Source organism: Bos indicus, chromosome 10 (genome assembly GCF_029378745.1).
Source record: "Bos indicus isolate NIAB-ARS_2022 breed Sahiwal x Tharparkar chromosome 10, NIAB-ARS_B.indTharparkar_mat_pri_1.0, whole genome shotgun sequence".
In the NCBI taxonomy this organism is placed as follows: Eukaryota; Metazoa; Chordata; class Mammalia; order Artiodactyla; family Bovidae; genus Bos; species Bos indicus.
In genome coordinates this window covers 80,071,638-80,098,289 of record NC_091769.1, presented here as the reverse complement: position 1 = coordinate 80,098,289, position 26,652 = coordinate 80,071,638, and the positions used below count along the sequence as shown (strand labels likewise).

The following is a 26,652-nucleotide window of genomic DNA, read 5'->3' as shown; positions in this document are numbered from 1 at the left end:
ACTGCTTAGCTTTTCTTTCTTGGTGGACAGTAAAAGTGCAGAGAGAGCGAATTAATAGTTACAGAGAACAAAATATCTTTCTCAACTTCCCGAATAGTCCCTGGCTGTTTCAAATTAGTCAGCTCATCTTCAAGAATTCATAGGAAATGTACATTGAATCAGCTGCAAAAACTCAGCCTGGTTTCCACAAATGTTCTATTGAAGACCGCAAGCTCTCCAAAGGCCCCTCGCTCTGAAGGAGACAGATGACCACAGTCTGGAAACTCGGTGTCCTCCACCTCTTCCAGGTCCGGCAAAATCTTTCTCACCTTCCAATGCCTGGTGCATTGTTTGCTCTCCAGGAATATCTTCCTTGATTCACTCCAGCTGCATAAAGTGTCCTTCCTTTGCGCTTTCAGCCTGTGACTGGGGCGTACATCTACAATGTCGACTTTATTTTATTCTGCTTTATATTATAGCTGGGAGTACATGAGTCATTTCCATTCCTCATAATACACATAACCTATGTTTCTGAGCTTTGCCTTAGCATTTGGGACGTGTTCAACAAATGCTGAGTTTTGTTAAAAGACTTTGTCATTTAACCATTCTTCGCTGATCAGGTACCTACTTTGGGTACGACACTCTGTTGGGCATTGATGGCAGACATGAGATAGGACAAAACTTGATTCTAGCACCCAAGGCATTTATAAACCTCTGAAGGGGAAGCAGATACAGAGTGATTTTATAGAGGACAGCCTGAGTGTCAGCAACAAGGTGGGGGAAAGAGGTCCCAATGTCAAAGGCTGGGAAGATTTGATGCCTGGCTTTGAAGGGGCTGAACCCCCCAGCTTTGATGCTTCGTTTGGAAACCTCATGCGGTACGAGGAGTAGGCTGGGTCTTCTGCTGAAAATGACTAAATTATCCTATGGGTCACCAATTGATTGATTTGCTCATTGACTGGCCCAGCCTTGGGCTTTAAATCTAAAGAAATCATTTCATCCTTTATTAAACACTGCATGAATCTCACTCTTTGTCCTGCAGGGCTCTACACAATATACCAGTGAAACTTGAATTTACACCACAATACATGTACCACTAATGACCTTCCCAAATGCCACTAATACCATACGTGTCCCGCTTCTCAGTTGGATCCGAACCTGTCAGTGAATTCTGAGCCCACTGACCTCCCTGTGACACAAGAGCAGACCCCCACGCCCATGCCCTCCCTCAGCCTCCCCCATCCTTCCAAGATTTCATTTCTGAATCAGTTACTCTTTGGAGACCCCAATTCCTTTACACCTACTCTTTTTATTTGGTGGACAATACTTTATTCGGAAATGTTCCCTCCTGTAATTACAAATCCTGTTAGTCATCCTCCTCCTCTCCCCAGGGGGATTGTGGGCTTTAATTAATTAATGTGGTTAAACCGCTTTGAGGTGCCTGGTTGAAAGGTGCTATATAAGTGCAAATTATTATTATTATGGCTGTTGCCATCCCATGGCGGCAAAGCCTTCAGCCCCAAGCATCTAGAGACCTGAACAAAGGCCTCTTCATCTTCACCTTCCCTGCTAGGTCTGAGATGGCTGGCTCAATGGTAAAGGGGTGGGGGAGCAAATCTGTTACCATCTCAACAGCAATCAACTAATTAATCCCCATTATGTTGGCTTCCGTTTCCTTCTTCCAAGCAGCCCGGTCCTGTTTCATTTCACAAATCACGCCCCCATCAGCTTGAGACAAAGGTCATAGTGTCCCTATGGCCTCTGTTGGTCTAAAGGAAAAAAAAGAGAGAGAGAGGGAGAGAAAGAATGTTTGAAAAACCATCGCTGTCATGAAATGCACTAGCTTCTCACCAGCAGTCTAAATAAACTTTTCCTTCCGGTGGCAGTCCTCTGACATGCGTACCTATCTATCTATTACTCAGGGAGCCAATGGCTTCGTAAACCAGACACCCAGAAACTCAGCACAGGTGTGGGCTAAGGCCCCACAGCCCTGGCTAGACTGCTGATAGCTGTAAACAAAAGGGGAGCCTTTCTGGGCCGAGTGGGAAGAGGTCATCCAGAGACTCGGGAGCCCCCCTTCAGCTTCCTCTACTGCCCCCAGGTTTCCCCTGAGAAAGCCAGCTGCCATCTGTAGCCAGGAAGCCCTCACAAAGGCTGGGGGCTATGATTTAGATGTTTTGTGCTATACCTAGCACACCCCGGCCCTGAACAAATGCCTAGGGCTTCCACTGCGATGGGAGCCATTGAAAACAGCCCTGTGGGGGAGACCTGGCCTCTGGAGGGGATGCTGCTGACCAAAATGCTCCTTACAAGGTTGTGCCTCAGACCCTTTGTTAGCGTGGACGTGGGTGAGCCTCAGGGGGTCATGTCTTCATCTGCCTCCATTTATCCTCCCTATTGAAGGGCTCCTTCAGGACATTGGTCAGTCTCTGTGGGAAGTGATTTGGAGAGCAACAAAGGAACTTGGGCCCTTTGGGGGGGGCCTTCAGAATTCAGTAAACATCTGGACACGGAAGGCCAGGTTCTCAAGCAGTCTAGCTGCGGAGATGTCAAAAGAGAGAAAGAGCTGTGTGTGCAATGCAAGCTCTCAGTTCTGTGGCGACATTTGTTGTTGAGAAACAGAGACACCCCAGTAGGTATATAGGAAGATTTTTCAAAAGCTCCTCTGTCAGTTTTTGTGAGTGCAGTGCACTATTTGTCAGTTCTCATGGCATGTGTGAGGAAATAGAAGTTTCACATGGCTAGGGAGCAGCATGTGATGGATGCTCTGATTCTGTGTGGACCATGAATAACCCAAGGTTGCATAAGCCTGTCCTGGGAATTGTTGTTAAGCATTTCTGTTATCCTTGAGCTCTGTAAAGCACTTTCTAGTCAAGGTGATTTGTTGGCTTCTCATCAGGAGCACATTTTAATTGACAAAAAAATGAAGTACGGAGGCTAAGTGATTTATACTTCATCACATGATAAAATTCAGGATCTGAACTCTTGACTCTCAGTGTTCCCTTTATTGTTGAATCAATCCATTTAGAACGCATTAGTCAGCATGATTCAACACGAGTCACACGGTACTAATCAGCATTCCCCAGTGCGCCCAAATCTATCCTCAAACAGCAAAAGAAACTGGCCTCTGTCAAGAGACAATGAAATGCCGTTTTTGTCAGTATTCAGGAGCTGACATCCAGTTCAAGTCCCCTGTCCTCTCAGGAATCTTCCTTAGTCATCCCAGATGGAATGAGTCTTATTTCCTCTATCTTTTCAGATCCCAGTGTTTGAGCCTTGATAACAGGTGTGGCAGTCTGCTAGTTTGTTTTTAAGCTAACTATTTAGATTGTCAACTACTAAAATCAGGGATTTTTTTTTTTTTTTAATCAGCCTCTCTCTCCTGAGCACCATGGTTTATATATAATAGATGTTCAAGAAATACCTGCTTAACTGAACTCACTGAAATGGAGCCTAAGTCATATTCCAGAAAGAACTCCAAGTCCTTCTGGAAGAGGTTTTCAAAGAAAATCAACAACCTGAATTGATTTAACATCTTTGGGTATTATTACCTGGGCATTTTCACAAATGCAAATTGTTAACTCTGCAAAGATAGCCAAATGGCTTCCCAGTTCCAAAAGCGGAGTATGGATTGATTCTAACCATAGTCCAGGCCTTGGAATAAGTTTTTCTCTATAACCTTATTCAAACTGACATTTTGTTTCATGTTTTTTTTTTTTTTTGACGGTGGAGACAGAAAAAACATTTTGGGAAAAAAATGTGTTTAGTCTATGACTTTGGAACCAAATTTATACTCTGCTTTGTGCTATAAGCACTAGCTCTTGTTCAAGTATTTTTCTTGAATAGTGCACAATAGCAAAACACGTCCTACGTTTCTGCTTGACAGAGATTTTGTTTTGGAAGGGGAACCAAGATTTTTGGGTGTTGATCTTTGGTGGCATTGCTGACTGTGAAACTCCACTACTCTGTTTTAGACTCTATTAAAGAATGTCCTGATACCATTTTAAATATACATTTGTTTTTTTAAGAACGGAAAAGAGATGTATCTGAGCCACACTATTTTCCAGGTAACTCTGAGAAACTGCAATATTTATACTGCATTTGGACATTATGCAACAAGTCCAGCTCTAGGGTCTGTACTATTGTACCCTGGGGGCTAATCTCTGCAACTATGCTCTTCTGAACGAAATGTATCACTGAATATGCATCTCCTCTCTCTCTCATGATAATAGAACTCCTCAACTTTGACTCGGCACATGGCCACTGAGATTAACAACTACATTTTCCAGCCTTACTTTCTATACATCTATAGATTGGCAGAAATAATACATGTAACTTCTTGTTAATACCCTTAAGGAAGGGGGCTGCCCTTTCCTCCTATTGAATCTCTGCCCCATATAACTTCCACTACCTTGATATAGGACATGATAGTGAGCCATTTTGGATCATGACAATGAAGACAGCCTCCCAGGCATGCTGGAGCAACAAGAGAATTGCCAGGGTCTCTGGACTAATATTGGAGAAGGCAATGGCACCCCACTGCAGTATTCTTGCCTGGAAAATCCCATGGACAGAGAAGCCTGCAGTCCATGGGGTTGTGAAGAGTCGGACACGACTGAATGACTTCACTTTCACTTTTCACTTTCATGCATTGGAGAAGGCAATGGCAACCCACTTCAGTGTTCTTGCCTGGAGAATCCCAGGGACGGCGGAGCCTGGCAGGCTGCTGTCTATGGGGTTGCACAGAGTCGGACAGGACTGAAGTGACTTAGCAGCAGCAGCAGCTGGACTAATATGTGAGGCTGAGTTGCTATATCAGCTCTGGACTGCATTCCTCCATAATGCTACACGAGAAAGCAGTCAACTTCTACCTTGTACACCACTGTTGATCTAGGTTATGGTTCCACCCAGCCAAATTTATGATCCAACTAAGGAAATTCCTTGAAGGATCACTATATCAATGTGACTGATCCATCATAGCTTAGGATTTCAGGATTCAAGATTCAGAATGGGCCTAGACTACCCCAATGGAGGCTTATGAAGCCCAAGAGGTAAATTGTCACAGGGGCTGCCATGATGGGAGACAAGGGGGCCCAAACTCATTTCTGATTTTATGAAAAATCACAGGAGCCCAGGCTGAATACTTAGAAATGGCTACAAACCCAATTCTGAGGCAGTAAGCATCACTTCACCTTTCTGGCACTCAGTCCCCTCACCTGAAAATAAAGATGAATGTGAAAAGATCCCTTTCTGGGAGATAGAGGAGTAGAATAATTTAAGAGGAGTAGAATAATTTTTATCAGTTAATCATGTAACTATATGCATAAAGCACATGTGAAAGTGAAAGTGGCTCAGTCATGTCCAACTCTTTGTGACCCCATGGACTATACAGTCCATGGAATTCTCCAGGCCAGAATACTGGAGTGGGTAGCCATGCCCTCCTCCAGCAGATCTTCCCAACCCAGGGATCAAACCCAGGTCTCCCGCATTGCAGGCAGATTCTTTATCATCTGAGCCACAAAGGAAGCTCACGACTATGCAGAAAATCCCTCTAGAAGCTATGGAAAGCTTACACCCCAATAGTGTAGATAAAAGAGGCAGCCATAAAGAATACATAAGAAGATTGCCCATGGAAACATGACAATGCACTTATCATTATACACAGTTACACAGGAATTGGTCTACTACTTCCAAAGGAAGCATATATTGGTAAACCTCTTTGAAGAACAATTTGGGAAAATAAAGACAAAAATGTGCATCCCCTGGCTAGCCATTCCATTTTTAAAAATTATATATACTGGGAGAAGGCAATGGCACCCCACTCCAGTACTCTTGCCTGGAAAATCCCATGGACGGAGGAGCCTGGTAGGCTGCAGTCCATGGGGTCGCTAAGAGTCAGACACAACTGAGCGACTTCACTTTCACTTTTCACTTTCATGCATTGGAGGAGGAAATGGCAACCCATTCTAGTGTTCTTGCCTGGAGAATTCCAGGGACGGCGGGGCCTGGTGGGCTGCCGTCTATGGGGTCACACAGAGTCGGACACGACTGAAGCAACTTAGCAGCAGCAGCAGCAGAGAAACTCTCATACTTGCATATACCAAGAAACATGTGCAACAGGATTCATTAAGTTAACAAATAATTAAAATTTCCATCAATAGAGAAATGTATAACATGCGGTATATTCATACAATGGATATGGACACCTCAGTTAAATTCAAAGAATATGATCCACGTGTATCAACACAGATATGTCGCAAAGCATGATGCTAAGTGAAAAAAGCAAGTTGTGGAATGATGTGTACAACAGACCATTTATGCAAATTTAGGATGCACTCAGAGCAAATATGATATTTGGATTCACATATATGTAGAAAAGTTTTTCAGAGTGGGGGAAAGATATATATCAAACCCTAGAGAGATTTTACTTCTGTGGAGCAACATAGAGGAGAGAGAGAATCGGCTAGGGATAGGTACAAAGGAGCTTTGCACTTTGTAAGGTTATATTTCTATACTTAAAAAAAAAATCTGAAATTATGAGTTTGGGATTAACATAGGGGTGTGCTAAATTGCACCAGTTGTGTCCAACTCTTTTCAACGCTATGGACCGTAGCCTGCCAGGCTCCTCTGTCCATGGGATTCTCCAGGCAAGAATACTGGACTGGGTTGCTGTGCCCTCTTCCAGAGGATCTTCCCAACCCAGGGACTGAACCTGTGTCTCTTATGTCTCCTGCATTGGCAGGCGGGTTCTTCACCACCGGCACCACCTAGGAAGCCCCAGGATTGATATATGCAGACTGCTACATATAAAATAGAGAAACAACAAGTATCTACTGTACTGTACAGGGAACTATTCAGTATTGTGTAATAACCTATAAGGGATAAGAACCTGAAAAAGAATATATATACTGATATCAATTTGCTGTATACCTGAAACTAACACAACACTATAAGTCAACTATATTTCAGCCTAAAAAAATCTGAGAAAACATTAACATTTGTTAATTCTGGATGTTAGAGTCATGGGTTTGGCTTTACTATTTTCTGTATTGTTATATATTTAAACTATATTTTCCACATTAAAAAGAAAATCTGTCTTTGAGGCTAACAGCGAGAGTGAAAGAAGGGACCAAAAGCTGAGGGCCAGTGTGGGACGCTGTCATGGAGGGAGGGGATGTGAAGCAAAAAGGGGCAACTCTGCGAATGGGAGTCCTGTGTTCTCTGCCCTCGGAAGCACCTCTTAGAGGGGCAGGCAGAAGCAGCTCAGGACAATGAGACAGGCATCCGCGGCCCTCTCCTCCACGCCCTGTGAGAACGAGTTCACTCTGCTCCACTGAATCCCAGGGCTCTCTGCCAGGCTCCCAAGAGCATGCCAGGCTGTGCCAGGTGTGGGTGATATTTACCAGGCAGACACCTCCATACCTGGATGGATGGATTCAGACTGAGAATCTTCTGGGTCACTCTGAGTCCACTGGGCAGAAACATTTAGATGGGTTACTGATTGTAACTGAAATCTGATGAACTCAGATGGTGGTATTTGGGGGCAAAGAAGTTTTCAGTGAATCATCCAGTTGGCTCAGTGACTAAGAAAATGGGGTGGAAGAATCTAACCCAACTTTGTGACAAGGGAACAAACAGAGGAGATTAATGTCTTCCCAGTGTGCTTCAAAAAAGCAATCAAACAATCATTTTTGACTTTACAAGGAAGATGAGGCTTATAGCTTCCCAGCTCTCAAATCATTATTTTTTATTTTCTGAGTCCCTATATACCAGGTAGTTGGAAAAACAGGAAACTAGCTTGTTTCCAGAACCTTTTCTGGACCTATCTCAGGGTGCTCTAGGCTCCCTGAGGGTCCCAAGCCCAAAGTATATGCTGCTTATTCAAACTAAACTAATAAAGGCAGCACCAGAATCAAGATTCAACCTGCCTGACCTGATCTTTATTTTTTAAAAACAATTTAAAAGCACATAATTCTGCCCTGTTGAGAAACTAAACCATTGTCCTCTATCCTGTTCAAATCAACTTGTTTTTTGTTTTTCAAACACTTCCTAGATCCCTAAGTAAAAGGAGACTAGAGGGCAGGGAAGAGTGATCAAGGAGGACACTCCCCCCCCACCCAGATTCCGAGCCCACTCCTGCCTTTTCCCTGGCCAACCTCTCCTAGGGTATCCTCTCCTTTGCCAAGTTGGCAGGGCTTTATTACCCATGAAAGCCACAACAGCTCCAGGAGACTCGGGCTCTAGGTTGTCCTTTCGCCTCCTGTGGCATCAGCAACAGTCTGGCTGCTTTCAGGGACAGAATCATTATTCCTGGCCTTGACACAGAGGTCCAGGGGCCCCGGCTGTGCTCTGGGTGGCACAACATTTGGAACTTACTGGGGAAGCAGAGGACATGACCAGAATAGATGTGGATCAAGTTGGATTTCAGAGTCAACACTCCCTTCCCATCCGCAGCCACTCGGTTCTGTGGACCCACTCCATGCAAGCCAATTCCCAAAGCCAAGTCTCGCTTTTCCCTCTCCTCTCCACTAGGTCCTGGCACCACTGGGCCTCACTCTGGGCTAGTCAAACCTCTAAGCTTTCCCATTCAGTGGGCACTGGGACTTCACGGTGAACTCTGGGAACAAAAGGGAAAATGGATTAATAGGATCTTTCTTGACCCCCTTCCACCTTTCCCAGTTGAGTAGCACAAAACAGCTGAACTCTTCCTCTGCTGGGACCTGGTCCCTGTCAGAGTCTGAACCATCAAGAAGTTGGGGGCTCTGAGATCCCTCTCCTTGGGGGCCCAAATGTTTCCAGAGTCCAGGGGCCCAAGTATTTCCAGAGTCTTGAGCTCAACCAGGAGAGGCCAGGATCCTGGACCAGTGGGAGACAAAGAAGATGTGAACAACACAGTATTACCATGGTAACAGCCTGAGCCCAGCAGCCTCCTGAAGATGCTGGGGTGGGGGGTGGGGGGGTTTCTTTCTTTCTTTCTTTTTTCCTTGCGAAAGGAGAATAGTTCCGCTTTCTATTTTACTACAACAATAGCATGGACTGGCTCCTTCAAGTGTTTCAAAAAGCAGCCTGAGAAATCTCTAACCAAGCCCCTCAGTCTCCCCAGCCTGCCGTTTTATTGTCCCTCCCATCCCTGTGAACAAAAGGGCGGGAAGGCTGAAAGGCCCCGGTGGCTGGCTTGTTCTCAGCATCCTAATCCTTGAGAACTGGGGTGGGGCGTGGCCTGTGGAGCCGGTAAATCCAATGTGGGCCTCACCTTTTATTCTCTCCCTCCCTCTGCTTCTGTACTCAGGAGCTCTTCAGGTATTATAAAACCTCCTGGTTAGCAGGCTGGTAGGAATCTCGGGGCTTGCTAAGGGGATAAAAGGCACCCAGCGATCATTCCCAGATTCACTAATAGCTCTGTCCCTCACCCCCACCCTCACCCCCGCCAAAAGCCAGGCTAGCCTATTTGGATTGGTTTTTTCCTGCCACCCCAGGCTGGCTCCATTACAAAGACGGAAAGTGGAGCCACAGCCGCTGGCTCTTCTTTAGTTGGTAACCCAGGAACTGCCCTCACTCTTCCAGCCCTTCCCCTCTCTGTCTCTATGTCCCTCAGACAAGGACTGTACGTGCCCCCACCTTGCCACAGCTGTGGGTGCCAACCTGCATGCCACTTCAGGACTATCATGCCAGAACAACCTCTCACAAGAAAAGCTTCTTGGCCTTGACTTCTGAGACCTTTCCAAGGTTATCACCCAGGGATCAAAGCTTTCTTTGCTTTAAACCTGGGAAATGGTGCAGGTGTGTTTTAGCTCAGTCATCTGTTAAAACTGGGGGGAAAGTAAGCTTTTACTTTCCAGGTTGTGGAGATCTCAAGGGTACAACTCTACTGAGCTCAGTGAATGATAAGTACATCATCTCCTCAGAGAATCAGATAAAGGTGAATTGGGAAGGCCTTTAGAGATCAGCCAGGCTGATAACTACAATGCAATGAAGAAAAACATTTTGCACTGCAACCTCTGTACATAAATTCATAATGCAGGTACATGCACACGCAATCACACAGGAAATATTTCACAAAGCAGTACAACATATGTGATATAATCTGTTATTTTCTATTCTCTCTTTCTTTTTTTTTTTCCCCCAATGCTGGTTGTGATTCCTTAATTTTATTTCATGACCCACCAATGAGTCACAAAACAGTTTGCAGAGCACTGAGTCAAGGTCAACATTGTCTTTTTCAAGCTGACAAAACTAGGATTTGAGAGATTTTCTCAAGAACATACCAGAACTGGAACGGAAATCCAAGGTGGGTCTAATACAGGAGGGGCCCCCATTTTTCTGAGGATCAGAGCTCCTTTTTGTTTACTTAAAGCCTTGGGAGCACATAGTTAGAGGGGAGGGAATGCCCAGAGGTTTACATGAAATGGCACTGCTGATAGGGGCAGAAGGTTCCTGCTGCCTCCAAAAAACCTCAGAGAGGAAGGTGTGGCTTCAAAAGCAAACAGGTGAGGCTCTGAGGTCTCCCAGACATTTTTATTTACTGGTTGGGATTCTTGCATCATCAGACACTTTCCTGAATGTTTCTATTTCCTGGACACCCGGTTCCAGGCCAGCCTCCTTTAGTAATCCACTTTCTCTCCTTTTCCAACTATTTCTAATAGTCTTTCTTTGAAGCTTTCTAACCCCTACCAATTTACTGTGGTTTCAGTTTCTACTTTCCCTAAACAACTTCCTCTTTCCCGTCAAAATCATGATCTTAGCAATGAGAGTCAGAGAGGCAACTCTGTGAATCTCGCTTCCACAATATTATCCCAAAGTTATCCAATTAAGACCAGGCTTTCAACTGTTGTTTACCAAAATGCCCAGTGATCAAGATATAGGCACCATATCAAGGCTCTCCTACAAACTATCTGGGCAGAATGGGCTCTTTCCCTCCTGAAATTACCTTATAATCTTGCATAGAACATCTTGAAATCTTCGTCTAAATCTGCTATTTGCTGGAGTTCTAATCTTTTAAAGCAAGGCTCTAAATATGAAAAGCCGAAGGGCATACCGCACAGGGTAAACCCAAGTCCAGCTCTCTGATTGCTTATTACTTATACACCCTTAGAGAGTCCGTAACAAAGAGGCCTGCTGTTTGCTTTGCTTAATCTGGTCTTAAAATCTCTGCTTCTTTGTCAGAAAACAATATTTGCAATTGTAAAAAAAAATATTTACCAAGGAACTTGGATAGCATAAGTCAAAGGCTAAGAGCCAAAGGTCAGGAGTTCTTACTCCAAATTTCCTTGGACCCGAGTCCCTGCTGTGGAGCTCAGCTACACCAAACAAACACACTGCTTTCTGGATCCGTTAAGAAGTGGATGCTTTAGAAGGCAAGGAAAGGGAGGGCTGAAGCCTGTTCCTCAGTCAGAAGCACTGTCCAGCCGCCTGCCTAGAAGTCCTGCTAGAGCTTTATAATGCAAGGTGTCTCCATGGGGATACTGTAAGGGCTCACCCTATTTCACCCTTCCCCTAACTTGGGGAAAACATTCAGCTTATAAAATCCTAAAGGGCAGATATTCCTCCCACAGACAGCAAAGACAATATGCTCCTCGGAGGTTCTGAGCAGACATGTGCCAAGCATCTCTGGGTGACGTCTCCAGCCCAACAGTGGGGGACAGATGTGTACTCTGAGCACTTTTATGGGGACCCTTCTTAATCTACAAAGCAGTGTGGGACATCTGACCCTCCAGGCTAAGTTCAATGGGGTTTGAATTTAACCCCTCCTCTTCATTGTTTTCTGCAGACCTGCCATAAAACGACACCTTTCCTAATCACCCTGATCCTACATCAAGGAATGATGCCTCTCAATCCGCTTTCTCCCCTGTTTGTTGAATTAGTTCCAGCTTGTGGCCTTGAGGGGCTCTTCCGTGAGTCAGAACTCAGGCCCATGTCACAAAGTGCAGGTCTGCAAGGCCTGGTCCCTAGTCGGGACTTGAGTACAGGGGGAGGAAATAGAGTAACCAGACGGAGGCCGAGGAAGTGGTGCTCATGGAGCCATGACAAAGTGCCCCACAGGCTGCCAGCCCAGATGGTTTTTCCCAGCTAAGTGAGAAGGCTCTGAGGCAGGGCTGGGTCCCTTCCCCTGTGGGATCTGCAAAGAGGACTGGAGGAGTTGCAGTTCCTAGCCTGCTCGACTTGTCCCTCATTCTTGGGTTGTCCCACTCTGTTAGGGAACTCTGTAATTCTCCCTGACCTCTGTCAAATTCTTGCCACAATTGCCAACCTCTTTTATCTTATCAGGATCAACATCACCGGCTAGTTCTTCTTGGCCTTTGATTCTGTCCCGAAGGAGCTTCCATCAGGAGCAAAGCAGTAATTATCACCCACAATGGGCAGTGCTGAGTATAATTAGATGAAAGAAATGGCTTCGTCCGAAGATCTTACCTTGAAGAACCAGGCCTTCCTTCTCGATGGTGTAGACAAAGGCGGTGAAGGGTGCCAGAGGGGACTTGGCAATGAGAATCTGCACAGAAAGCATATTTGCTCAGGATTAGTCAAAGGAAATAGAGACGAGCCTCTGTTCACTCCTCTTCCCACTCTGAAGCAAAGTGGTAACATGTGACCACAAACTATGAGGTTTGTTTACTTTGAAATTATTTTAGAACCAAATGAGTGTTATTCCTTCAAACAACTGACCACCTTGGTAGGCTGTACATCAATTCCAACTATTCTATCAATGAAGGCCATATTCTTGAGCCAGTTTTAGATACAAGTTTCATTATTATCTCACATGCTTAAATAGCTACCTTTCCGCCCAAAGATCATTTAGCCTGAGCCTTTAACTATATTCATAAATTTAGCTATTTTATTAAAAAATTCAAATCTACCCCTAAAAGATAAAGATTTAACATCACTGCAAATATTCAAAATAACTTGCTAAAGGCAGAGCCATGGCAGGTTGCCTGGTTGGCCCCCAACCCTTCACTAAGTCTATAGTCACATCCTTAGCCACGTGACTACCTTCCCTCCTCCTGGAGGTATAGAGTATTTCCCATGATCCTTGACCATAGGTTTGGCCACATGACTTGCATTGACTAATAGGTTGTGCCAGTTCTTAGCCTAGGCCTCAAGAAGCCTCACAAAACTTCACTTGTTCTTTTTATGCTTCTGCTACTGCCAGATAAAAATATGTTCAAGCTAATCTGCTGTCTCAGAAGGAGGAAGAGAGACACCTGACGTAGAGCTGGCCAGTTAGGTCCAATCTAAATAGCTGATCCCCAGGAGATCTACATACACATGGGTTAAATGATTATGACTGTATGCACACCTCTGTGATTTTGAAGTTGTCACAAAGCACTACTGCAGTGACAGTTGGCTGACACACCAACCAACACAAAGTATCAAAAATATTCTGCATGATGGCACTCTACTATGAGGATACCTACTTTAAAAGGGATGGTCATTTGATGGTTAAAAGATTACTATTATTTAACCCTTTAACACACTGCATATGATTCCACAGAACCTCTAAGAACTGGTGGATTATGTTTTATTATTGTATTTCTCCTGAAGGAAGATGACGATCTGTTTCCTGTTTTGCAAATAAACATCATCAAAAAATAGTGATAGTTTGGCACAGAGCCACTTAAGTAATCAGGGAGAGAGGGGAGAAGGAAGAAATAATTTCAAATAACCAAAGGCTTACACTTGTACTATCTCAATCTACAACAATTCAACAAACATTCACTGTCAACTGTGAGAAAGGGTGGAACAGAATGGTAGAAAGATCACAGGTTGTAGGCATGGAGTTTGAATCAAGGTTCCTCCACTAATCAACTTGATGCCTATGGCAAGTCAACTGACGGCTGTGTAGTCTCCCCCTAGTAGCCACATCCTTTCTTCCTTAGAGTTAACAACTCCCCAGGTTTCAACATTTTTACGCCTTGTTTGCAGCTAGGTGTGCTGATGTGGCTAAGCTTTGACTGACAGAAGATGACAAAAGTGACAGGTAGAACTTCTGGATTATAAGAAAAGTATGGGCTCTTCACTTTCCCTTTCCCTCTTCCCAAGGGCCAGACCCAGCTTCAACCACATCCTGGGGGATGATGAAGCAACATGTGGGAAGGAAGCTGGGTGACCTCATAAATCAGCAAAGCCTCCCACCTGGTCACCTGTCCAGCTCAGTACAGAGCCACTTGTGCGAACCATTGTATTTCGGATGCCTATGGTATAGCCTGAAACGTACCCAATACTTTGGCTCTGGACAACTTCACCTTTTTGAGCCTCAGTTTCCTTGTAGGTAAAATGGAGATAACAACACCCACCTAAATGAGATAATGTTGAAGATTAAGTATAAAACATGCCTGTGTTGGGCTTTCCTGGTGGAATCTGCCTGCCAGTGCAGGGGACATGGGTTTGATCCCTGGTCCAGGAATATCCCACAGGCTGCAGAGTAACTAAGTCCATGAGCCACAACTACTGAGCCTGTACTTGAGAGTACGGGAGCCACAACTACTGAAGCCCTTGCACACTAGAGCCTGTGCTGCACAAGAGAAGCCACCGCAGGGAGAAGCCTGGGGACTGCAATGAAGCGTAGCCTATGCTTGCCTCAACTAGAGAAAAGCCCGTGCAGCAGTGAACACTCAGCAGAGCCAAAAATAAATAAATAAAACTAAAATAAATTACCTTTAAAAACACCTGTGTCAAACTAAAAACCTCAGTTTGAATATTTCCAACCAACTCACTACATATGATTCCCAAGTTCCCCTTAACTTTCACTTACCAAAAAGCAATATACTTGGTTTTTACCTGAAGGATTCAATTCAAGTTGAATCTCAATTTTGATAACTGCTCTGAAGTTATCTAGATAAACCAGCGCTCATTCTCAGAACAAATGAGTAGATGGTATAGGCGGACACTTACATCTTTATGTCAAAAACTTCTCACCTGATAATTAAAGTGGATCATTTCTGACAGAGATGATGTAGGGACGGTTCAACGTGCATGTATGGGTGCTCCTTGGTAGGGGAATGGCAGAACAGAGGACAGTGCTTCTCAAGCTTTAATGTTGGTATGAATCACCTGCAGGTCCTGACACGTAGATTTTGATTCACTAGGTTTTGAGTGGGGCTTGAGTATCTGCCTTTCTAGCAAGCTCCTAGGAGATGCTGATGCTGTGGTCCATAGACCACATTTTGAACAGCTGGGTTCAGGAAATTAGCCTGACTGAAGAGTCTGAGGTGGAGAAGCAAGAGACAGGAGTCCTGGAGTCAGATAGGGAGCTACTGTAATAATTCAGGGATGAGGAGACACTTAAACCACAGGTGTGTCAGGAAGAAAGGGAAAAGAGGAATGGAGAATTGAAATAAAAAGAGAAATAAAAAGCCTTTAGATCAAAAATCAATATAAATAAACATATACCAAACCTCAGATCTTCATTGCCCGCATGAAAAATTGGACATGAAAAGCCAGAAGGGTGTAAATAAACAGTATTCAATAAACTATTATACTATATTTTTGAAAATTTATTTTATAGACCACAGAATCTTCGAATCAGAAAAAGGATATGATATTCCAATGCAACACAATAAATGCCACCTGAACCTAAGCCTTTCAGCTCAGTGGTGTACCCACCATCATCTGATGACTTCCTCTTCCAGGAAGCATGTGCCCATTCTGTGAACAAGCCCAGAGCTCGAGCCAGAAGGACCTCACATGGAAGGTTCTCACACTTGGAAGTACCTCCTTTCCAGGAAATCAAGGGTTGGACAGGGTTTAAAATGAGCTATCAAAAGGATGATTGTATGCAGTTGGAAAGAGGAAGTGATCAGTTACGTCAGATGAATCCCTCTTCCTTTTTTGGGAAAGAACTTCCAGATTGATAGCTCAGAGGGCTACCACCAGCATAAACTATCAGATTTTCAGCAAAAAAAAGGTAACAAATTCTCAGTAGCCTTTTGGATAAAGTGAAGACAAGGTGGACTGGATGCTAATACCATGAAATGGATCTGAAAGTATCCAAAAGTTTAGTAACAATCGTATGGGGTAACAACCTCTAGTAGAAGGTACTGCATTCTATCCTCAGTCCTATCATATTCAACGTACTTACTGACCTGGATGCACACACTGCTGTATTCAACCACATCCATACAACAGGGAATAGAACTGAAAAAAATTGCTACCCTAGGAGATACATTCTAAAGGAGGCAAAAGATAATAAACAAAATGAATATGTAGTGAAATATATCGCATATTAGATGATTATATATGCTATGGAGAAAAAAAGCAGAGAAAGAGTATAGGAAACATATTGGATTAAAAGAGGGAGTTAAGAGAAGATCTCACCCTAAAAGTGACATTTGGACTCATGAATCATGTAATTAAACCCACTGATGAGACGCTGGATACGGCAACAGGAGACACCAAATTTAGAGGAACAGGTAATATATTAGACAGCCATTATATGAAAACAAACCTCAATTTGGTTAGAATGTTGGGACAAACCCTATGAATCTTTAGGACACAATTTTATTGAAATACATGTAAAGCCTTGCCCTTAAGAACAGGGGACTAATTTGTTCTGGTTTCAGAACGGGGAAGATGAGATTTAACATTCAGAAAATGAATTACGTGTTAGTTCACTACAGTTCAGTACCAGTCAGGTGGGAGATGTGGTTTGCAAAAATCTAGTGCACCCCACTCCAGTACTTTTGCTTGGAAAATCCCATGGACAGAGAAGCCTGGTAGGCTGCAGTCCATGGGGTCGCTAGAGTCGGACACAACTGAGCGACTTCACTTTCACTTTTCATTTTCATGCATTGGAGAAGGAAATGGCAACCCACTCCAGTGTTCTTGCCTGGAGAATCCAAGGGACAGGGGAGCCTGGTGGGCTGCCGTCTATGGGGTCACACAGAGTCGGACACGACTGAAGCGACTTAGCAGCAGCAGCAGCAGCAGCAGCAGTGTGATCTCAGGTTGTATTAATGGAGACAGAGTATCTAGAACAAGGTGCTACTCTGCTCATTCAGCCATGGTGGATGAAATATGTTTGGACTGGAGCCCAAATTTCTACAGGGAAACTGACAAGAGAACAACGGGAGGAGAACTCCATCAGGGTGGTTAGATACCCAAACCAACCTATGACCATAAACACTTCAAAGCAAACACGCTGGTAAGAGGCCTGGGGTAAAGGTAAATGCATATTGCTTTTAACATGAGTTTTCTGACCTGAAGATTCTCTAGTGTTATGTGGCAGAGTGAAGAAGTGTAAATTAGCTTTTTAGCTTAACAGATTTCAGGAAAAAAAGTGATGTTTGCCACACTGTCCTTGTGAACACATATTGACTTTTCCCTCTTTTAGACTTCAATGAGCACCCCATGCCCTTGTGCCTTTCAAACAATAAATAACCCTCTTATAAAGCAAACAACCCTCCCTAGCCGATAACTCAGGCTGTTTCAGAAGGTCAGTCAACCTATACAGCTGGGGTGTTCTAATCATTGTCTGACTTGTGCTGTTTTCGAGTGCCCTCCTGGATTCTTCAATACATAAGCCCTGCAGCTTAATAGAATCCAGGACTTTCGTGAAAAGTTTTTATCCCACTCAACCCTGTATGTAATATGTGAAGTTGGTTTTAGAATTTTCTAAGGGTTCACGGAAATATATAGTTGGGTAAGAATGAGTACAGACATGTGCGGCTCTGAAAACTCTGGAACTCCACAAGACAGGTGTGTGGTACTGTGAGCCACAATCCTATCTATTGTGAGAATTTGTACTTTTTAAAAGACTGCCATCTGAAACTCACACATATGAAGAACAAGCTAGTGGTGACCTGTGGTGGGGGTGAGGGGAGTTCATGGGGTGGGTGGAAAAGAGGTATAAACTGTTAGGGGTAAGCTAGGCTTGAGGATGTATTGTACAACATGGAGAATATGGCCAGTATTTTGTTGTAACTGTAAATGGAAAGTATCTTTAACAATTGTACTAAAATACAAAAAAAATTTTTTTAAAGAGAAAGCAGACACAATCATAGAGTTGACAAATAATTAAACTTTCACCATTCAGTTCAGTTCAGTTCAGTTGCTCCATCATGTCCAATTCTTTGTGACCCCATGGACCACAGCAAGCCAGGCCTCCCTGTCCATCACCATCTCCCGGCGTTTACCCAAACTCAGGTCCATCGAGTCGGTGATGCTATCTAACCATCTCATCCTCTATTGTCCCCTTCTTCTCTTGCCCTCAATCTTTCCCAGCGTCAGAGTCTTTTCAAATGAGTCAGCTCTTCACATCAGGTGGCCAAAGTATTGGAGTTTCAGCTTCAACATCAGTCCTTCCAATGAACACTCAAAACTGATCTCCTTTAGGATGGACTGGTTGGATCTCCTTGCAGTCCAAGGGACTCTCAAGAGTCTTCTCCAACACCACAGTTCCAAAGCATCAATTCTTCTGTGCTCAGCTTTCTTTATAGTCCAACTCTCACATCTATACATGACTACTGGAAAAACCATAGCCTTGACTAGATGGACTTTGTTGGCAAAGTAATGTCTCTGCTTTTTAATATGCTGTCTAGGTTGGTCATAACTTTCCTTCCAAGGAGTACACGTCTTTTAATTTCATGGCTGCAATCACCATCTGCAGTGATTTTGGAGCCCCAAAAATAAAATCAGCCACTGTTTCCCCATCTATTTGCCATGAAGTGACAGGACCAGATGCCATGATCTTAGTTTTCTGAATGTTGAGCTTTAAGCCAACTTTTTCACTCTCCTCTTTCACTTTCATCAAGAGGCTCTTTAGTTCTTCTTTACTTTTTGCCATAAGGGTGGTATCATCTGCATATCTGAGGTAATTGATATCTCTCCCAGCAATCTTGATTCCAGCTTGTGCTTCATCCAGCCCAGCATTTCTCATGATACACCCTGCATATAAGTTAAATAAGCATGGTGACAATATACAGCCGTGATGTACTCGTTTCCCAATTTGGAACCAGTCTGTTGTTCCATGTCCAGTTCTAACTGTTGCTTCTCCAACACCTGACCTGCATATAGATTTCTTAAGAGGCAGATCAGGTGGTCTGGTATTACCATCTCTTTCAGAATTTTCCACAGTTTATTGTGATCCACACAGTCAAAGGCTTTGACATAGTCAATAAAGCAGAAATAGATGTTTTTCTGAACTCTCTTGCTTTTTCGATGATCCAGCGGATGTTGGCAATTTGATCTCTGGTTCCTCTGCCTTTTCTAAATCCAGCTTGAACATCAGGAAGTTCACAGTTCACGTATTGCAGAAGCCTGGCTTGGAGAATTTTGAGCATTCCTTTACTAGCGTGTGAGATGAGTGCAACTGTGCAGTAGTTTGAGCATTCTTTGGCATTGCCTTCCTTTGGGATTGGAATGAAAACTGACCTTTTCCAGTCCTGTGGCCACTGCTGAGTTTTCCAAATTTGCTGGTGTATTGAGTGCAGCACTTTCACAGCATCATCTTTTAGGATTTGAAATATCTCAACTGGAATATCATCACTTTCACCATTATGATGACAAAAAAAAAAGACTGCTATACATTTCTACGTCAATTTATTTCCTAGAAATATGTTCTGAATTCTCAGTGGGATTGCAAAGATCAAGGGCATTGCCTTTGATCCCATACTCTTCCATTTCATAGAGCCCAGTTCAGTGCTTTGCATGTGTGGTCTCTGAAAATGACAGATGGACATTTTCTTCACTGTTCCTCACATTATCCCCATAGTATATGTGTGAAGGTTTCTCTCAGTGTACAAGTGAAACCCCAGAAGCCTGGGTACTCTAAATAAAACATGGGGGGAGAAGTTGGCTCCTGGAGCTCACTGGCCTCCCTGTACAGAATCTCTTCTCCTCCTTTATATCTCTCCACTCAGGTGCCTATTTTGCTCTAAGCAAATAAGTTATCAGCTGATTCTCTTTTGCTCTAAAGCAGAGCTGGTTTAAACCTTCTAGTGCTAAGGAAACTTTACATTTTGCATTTTAATGTAAGACTGTCAGAAGAGAGTAATAGACCTAAAAATGGTGGAAAGTCTTATGGTTTGGGGTGGGCTGGAGGACCTTCCAAGGGTCCCACAGTAATGATGATGCAAACAACCAATAGATGTTATTCCTCACAATAGCCCTCTGAGGCAGACAGCTTATAAGTGCTGAAGACAAGATTCTGGCCCAAGCCAACCAGTTCTATAGTCTGTACTTTCAACCAGCATGATGGTAACCTCTAATCTGTCATGCATAGATAAATCCACATCCAAGGGATAAGACATCAAGGAGGCAGAATACATAACAACAAATAAAGGCATTTGCTTTCCAGCATGGATTCTGCACAGTTCAAGACAAAGAAGGGCATCCATGCAGGTTGACTAAGAGGCTCACAAGCTTCCACACTAATAATCTTCCTTTTGTCCTTCCTGTCTCAATGTCCAAATCCTACCTCCTCTTGGAATGCTGTAAAAATGCTACCTCTTCCAGAAAGCTCATGCCAATTTCTCTAGCCTGAGGTAACATCTCTCAAATCTATCACACTGTATCTATAACCTCTCTAACAGCACTCACTGTTTTCTCCACCATTTTATAGTTAATGCCCCTTGAATTTATTACCATGTGTTTGAAGGCAAAGGACATCATCATCATTGCTGCTTCTAGTCCTAGCAACCTCCAGTATGATGTTGTATGCATAATGGAAACTCAATTATAAAATATAAAAAAATGGTGACTCTCTGAAGCTCTGACTCATACCTATTTTGAGGCTTATCTGGCAACCCATCCCCAAAGTTGGGGGACTTAGACTATGTCACATAGAAAAGTGCAGGCTGCCCCGTCAATCATTGCCAAGACTTGGCTTGGGCAGAACCACAGTCAAGTCTTTGGTTTCAGCTTGCTATAGCATCACATGTTTTTCCTGGCTTGATCCCACTTCCAAGAGGCTCAGAAAGTGGAAAAGGAGCCACAGAACAGAAAGTGCTGGACATAGGAACCTCAAGCATCCTCCAGGATGGTGACACCTTCTAGAGATAGTACTTGTGTCCCTTTAAAGTACAGGTGTGACCCTCCTCCAGAGCAACCCGGCCTACCCTTCTCTTCTATGGGTGGCCAGGAAGGTCAGTGTGGACAAGACAGCACAAAGACATCAGGAACCTTAGGTACAGGCTCTCTTGGAGGCTGCTTTTATAGAATTCTGGTCCTGGCAGGGTATATGAGTTTCTGCAAAAGAGCCCTGACTTTAGGAAAAAGTGAGTTTTGCCTTTGTGGCCCAGGGAAGCAGACATGAATAGGCAGCCATGTGCTGAGGGTTAGCTGGCACCAATTCTTTCACTTTCTCTTCTCTGACTCCTGTGCCAGGCAGGCTTCCTTTAACACTGTTAATGAATCCTTCCTCTCTTTTATTTCCTTCCCTTTCCCACCCATTACCCCAAATCTCATATTGGTCAGGGGCAAAGGGCAGAGTAAAATGAGCTGGCAGAAGGAAAGTGTAAGCACAGTTTCTTCCTGCAGGGGCAGGTGGTAGGCCTGGCTTTCTTTCTATCCCTTTCTTTCCATCCACAAAATGCAGGGACCAAAGACATTGTAATGTGTTCAGCTAAGAAAGCTGGGGTGAGAAACGGTTGAGTTGGATAGCTCAGAAATAGGACTTTGCATCCATCCACAGATTTCTAGCTTGCTAATTTTTTAACCCTATCTCAGTCTCCCCCATGATCAGCAGGATTGTGTGGTAGTTGATGAACTCACCGGCGGTGTCCTCGTTAAACACTTCTAATATTTACATCTGTACACAAGGGACCTGCTGAGAAGGAAGGGAGCAAACCCATTGATTCTAAAATGTCCTTCAACAGGGACCCCATTATCTCATTTCGCCTGCATGTCTGGGCTAATAAAACCTTTTGCAAGCTAACCAAACCTTTCCTCTAGCTGTGCCAAATGTCTGCGACAGAAATCCTTCATGCCTGAGATTTTCCTCCTTGTCCAAGACTTAGAAAAAGGTTGTTTTCTCAGCTGCTTTGAAGCCCAGGAAGAGAGCCAGGGAGGCAAACAAGCCAGCCAGTCTTGCATCAGATAATTCAACAGGCTTTTGATAACCTCGAGTCTTCTGTCCTTTCCCCAGGTTGAGCTGAACTCTCCAAGCCAAGGGACAGAAGGGCCGGAAATGCTCCAGACAGGAAGATCTTGTGGCTGGAAGGAGGCCACAGGAACAGGGTGGCTTGAAGCATACTCAGTGATCCTCAAAGGAATTCCCTAGTCATTGTGTTAAGAGAGCTGGAGGGAAAGGTGGCAGAGATCCAGGTCCCAGTACATATCTGGATTGTATATTGATTAGAACCTGCTTCATCACTTGGAAAACCACTCTCCATGGAACACTGAAGCCTCAGTACCAACAGCTTTGTAAGATTATGAGGGGAGAGTAGAGAAAGAAGTGAATGGTGTCTAAACTGCCTTCTCAAAATAGGGAAGCAAGATCTGTAGTAGTAATACTGTGCTGGAAAATGACAAGGTGGAAGAAGGCACTGTATTTGAGCAGGCATGAACTTATTAATTTACCTACACGTGGCCTATTTCACAACTTTTCTGACAGAAACTGGGGGCAGAAATCTAAAGTTGATCTGAATCCCTTATGACATATAATTCTAGACCCTGGGAAGATTCTCCTAGAAAGTTTGGCCCTGAGGCTACAAGATCTTATTCCCCCCCAGAGTATCATTATGCTCTTTCATAACATCTCTCTGGGTGAGGCGATTGTTTAAAAATGTTTATATAATACGTTAGGTTCCCAAAGTTTATAAACTAAAATAACTTGCTCCTTAAAGAAAACATTCATTTCTTCAGATCAATAGGCTATTAACTTAGTAAATTATGCAATCATAATAGTTCAGGTCAGAGTGGTATTTTGAGTTTATTATTTTTCCTATCATTTTATTATGAAAAATTTCAAACATGCAGCAAAATTTAAAAAATTTTATAGTGAATACCCATAAACCTAACAAGTAGATTCTACCACTAACATTTTATAATACTTGTTTTTATTACTTATCTATACAACAACCCATCTTAGCTTTATGTTGTTGCATTTTAAAGTAAATTGCAAACATCATGCACTTTCCCCTAAATACTTCAGCATGCATATAATTAATTATAAGCTTAGTTTTTTGTCCATATATTTTAAAAATCATGTTAGGGTTCTTTTGTTTTTTTCCAGTGCACTTTATATGTGGTTTGAAAGTATTAGTGATTTTTTCCAACTTATACTAAAATTAGAGAGAATTTAGTGTCTACTCCTGTATGGTAGCATGCAAATTTGTATAGTCAAAGAATATGGGTCATTATTTCTATATTAAATATCAGCTTTATTGAGGTGAATATGCATATAATGAAATTCTTTTTGATAATTTTATTTATCTGTTTACTTTTGGCTCTGCTGGGTCTTCACTGCTGTGCTGGCTTTCCTTTAGTTGTGAGTGGGGACTACTCTCTAATTGCAGTGCGAGGGTTTCTCATTGCAGTGATACCTCTTGTTGCCTGCGTAGCACAGGCTCTACGGTGTGCAGGCTTCAGTAATTGTGGCGCCTGGGCTCTAGAGCACAGGCTCAATAGTTCTGGTACATGGGCTTAGGTGTTCCTTGGCATGTGGGATCTTCCTTGCCCAGGGACCAAACCCGTGTCGTCTGCATTGGCAGGCAGTTTCTATATCACTGAGCCACCAGGGAAGTCCATACAATAAAATTCTTAATTCAGGTATATAAGTTATATATTTCCCTCCAAGCACGGCTTTAGCGGCATCTCATAAGTTTTGGTATATTTTTGTTTTCATTTTCTCAAAGTATTTTCTAATTTCCCTTGTTATTTATTGACTTGTTGCTCATTTAGAAGTATGTGAGTGTGTGTTTAATTTGTACACATTTGAGAATCCCCCAAATTTCCTTTTATTATTATTAATTTAGATCAACAAGCAGAAGAAGGGATACATAGGGTGAAGTCCCAAACAAAGGAGCTTCTGTCTTAGTGGAGCTTGGAGCCCAGCATGGTGGCATAGGAGAGTGTTCTGGTTCCCCAGTGTGGAAGCTCTCTAAACACCTCTCTTTTTGAGTTTTTATGGAGGCTGAATTACACAGGCATAATTGATTAATTCATTGTCCACTGCTGGTTGACTCTACCTCTAGCCCCTCTGCCCTCCCCGGAAATCAGGGGGTGGGACTGGAAGTTCCCACTCTCTTTTCATGATTGGTTCTCCTGGCAACTAGCACCCATCCTTAGGTGCTATACAAAAGTCAACTTCATTACGTGAACCCCATTGTGGTGGAAACAGCTTGTTATAAGTAACAAGTAACCCATTTCACTGTGATGGCTCTGAAGCATTTTCAAAAACTGCTGAAGCTGAAACTCCAATACTTTGGCCACCTCACGCGAAGAGTTGACTCATTGGAAAAGACCCTGATGCTGGGAGGGATTGGGGGCAGGAGGAGAAGGGGAAGACAGAGGATGAGATGGCTGGATGGCATCACTGACTCAATGGACATGAGTTTGGGTGAACTCCAGGAGTTGGTGATGGACAGGGAGGCCTGGCATGCTGTGTGTGATTCATGGGGTCGCAAAGAGTCGGACACGACTGAGCGACTGAACTGAACTGAACTGAAGAGAGAAAATATTGCAACAAATGATGCTCCTGTTGTTCTTATCACTCAGAAAATTCCAAGGGTTTTGGAACCTGTGAGTTAGGAACTACGAATAAAAACTAAAGGCAATGGCACCCCACTCCAGCACTCTTGCCTGGAGAATCCCACGGATGGAGGAGCCTGGTGGGTTGCAGTCCATGGGATCGCTAAGAGTTGGACACGACTGAGCGACTTCACTTTCACTTTTCACTTTCCTGCATTGGAGAAGGAAATGGCAACCCACTCTAGTGTTCTTGCCTGGAGAATCCCAGGGACGGGGGAGCCAGGGGGCTGCCGTCTATGGGGTCACACAGAGTCAGACACGACTGAAGCGACTTAGCAGCAGCAGCATAAATATATATATTTTGGAGAAATATATTTTGGTTATCTGAATGACCATATATATGTCTATATCTATATATATCTTCTAAATCACAATCAGATCAGATCAGTCGCTCAGTCATGTCCGACTCTGCGACCCCATGAATCGCAGCACACCAGGCCTCCCTGTCCATCACCAACTCCCGGAGTTCACTGAGACTCATATCCATCGAGTCAGTGATGCCCTCCAGCCATCTCATCCTCTGTCGTCCCCTTCTCCTCCTGCCCCCAATCCCTCCCAGCATCAGAGTCTGTTCCAATGAGTCAACTCTTTGCATGAGGTGGCCAAAGTACTGGAGCTTCAGCTTTAGCATCATTCCTTTCAAAGAAATCCCAGGGGTGATCTCCTTCAGAATGGACTGGCTGGATCTCCTTGCAGTCCAAGGGACTCTCAAGAGTCTTCTCCAACACCACAGTTCAAAAGCATCAATTCTTCTGCGCTCAGCCTTCTTCACAGTCCAACTCTCACATCCATACATGACCACAGGAAAAACCATAGCCTTGACTAGATGAACCTTTGTTGGCAAAGTAATGTCTCTGCTTTTGAATATGCTATCTAGGCTGGTCATAACTTTCCTTCCAAGGAGTAAGCGTCTTTTAATTTCATGGCTGCAGTCACCATCTGCAGTGATTTTGGAGCCCAGAAAAATAAAGTTGGACACTGTTTCCACTGTTTCCCCATCTATTTCCCATGAAGTGGTGGGACTGGATGCCATGATCTTCGTTTTCTGAATGTTGAGCTTTAAGCCAACTTTTTCACTCTCCACTTTCACTTTCATCAAGAGGCTTTTGAGTTCCTCTTCACTTTCTGCCATAAGGGTGGTGTCATCTGCATATCTGAGGTTATTGATATTTCTCCCGGCAATCTTGATTCCAGCTTGTGTTTCTTCCAGTCCAGCGTTTCTCATGATGTACTCTGCAATACTACGGTATATAATTTCCATTCTTTTACTTTCAACTGATTTGTGTCTGACTTTAAAGTGTATCTATTGGAGGCAACATATAGTTGGATCATGGGGGTGGGGTTTGTTTGTTTTGACTCTATCAGCCAATCTCTGCCTTTTGATTGATGTGTTGAGTCCATTTACTTTTAATGTGATCATTGATAAGACAGGATATATGTCTGCCATTTTGCTATGTGTTTTTCTGTATATCTTGTGGTTTATGTTCCTCTATTTTTCTATTACTGATGTCTCTATGTTAGGTATTTTTCTAGTTTACCATTTTAATTCTCTTGTTTCTTTTACTATCTACTTTGAGTTATTTTCTTATAGGTTGCCCTGGAAGTTGCTATTAATGTTTTAACTTAAAACAATCTAGTTTAGACTGATGCTAACTTATATTGTTTACAAAAAAATTGCTCCATTATAGCTCCATTCTCTTTTCCTCCTTTGCACAACTACTCTTATGCAAATTACATATTTATACATTAGAAGTCCACCAACACAACTTTAGATTTATGGTTTTATGCAGGTGTCTTTCAAATCATATTTGAGAAAAAAATAACAAACACCTTCCACATTCATACTTCTATATTTACTTATGTATTTACCTTTACCGGTGCTCTTTACTTTTGCATATGGATTCCAGTTACCCTCTAGAGTCTTTTCATTTCAACTTGAAGAACTGCTTTTAGTGTTTCTTGTAGGCTTGGTGTACTAGTGACAAATTCTAA

At 43.3% G+C, this 26,652-nt stretch overlaps 1 protein-coding gene across 5 annotated transcripts in view; it reads right to left on the bottom strand.

Moving 5' to 3' along the window:
* Nucleotides 1-1,268: 1,268 nt before the first annotated feature.
* Nucleotides 1,269-26,652, bottom strand: part of RAD51B (RAD51 paralog B) — a 619,901-nt gene continuing 594,517 nt past the window's right edge. For 4 of the 5 annotated variants that reach the window (XM_070796749.1, XM_070796748.1, XM_070796746.1 and 1 more), the window contains 3 exons: nucleotides 12,388-12,466; nucleotides 5,142-9,328; nucleotides 1,269-1,748 (listed from right to left, as the gene is read on the bottom strand). In XM_070796749.1, coding sequence (XP_070652850.1) covers nucleotides 9,276-9,328; nucleotides 12,388-12,466 — 132 coding nt within the window. In that variant the 3' untranslated portion in view covers nucleotides 1,269-1,748; nucleotides 5,142-9,275. The remainder of the gene's footprint in view (nucleotides 1,749-5,141; nucleotides 9,329-12,387; nucleotides 12,467-26,652) is intronic. The other variant, XM_019969102.2, reaches the window with a different exon arrangement.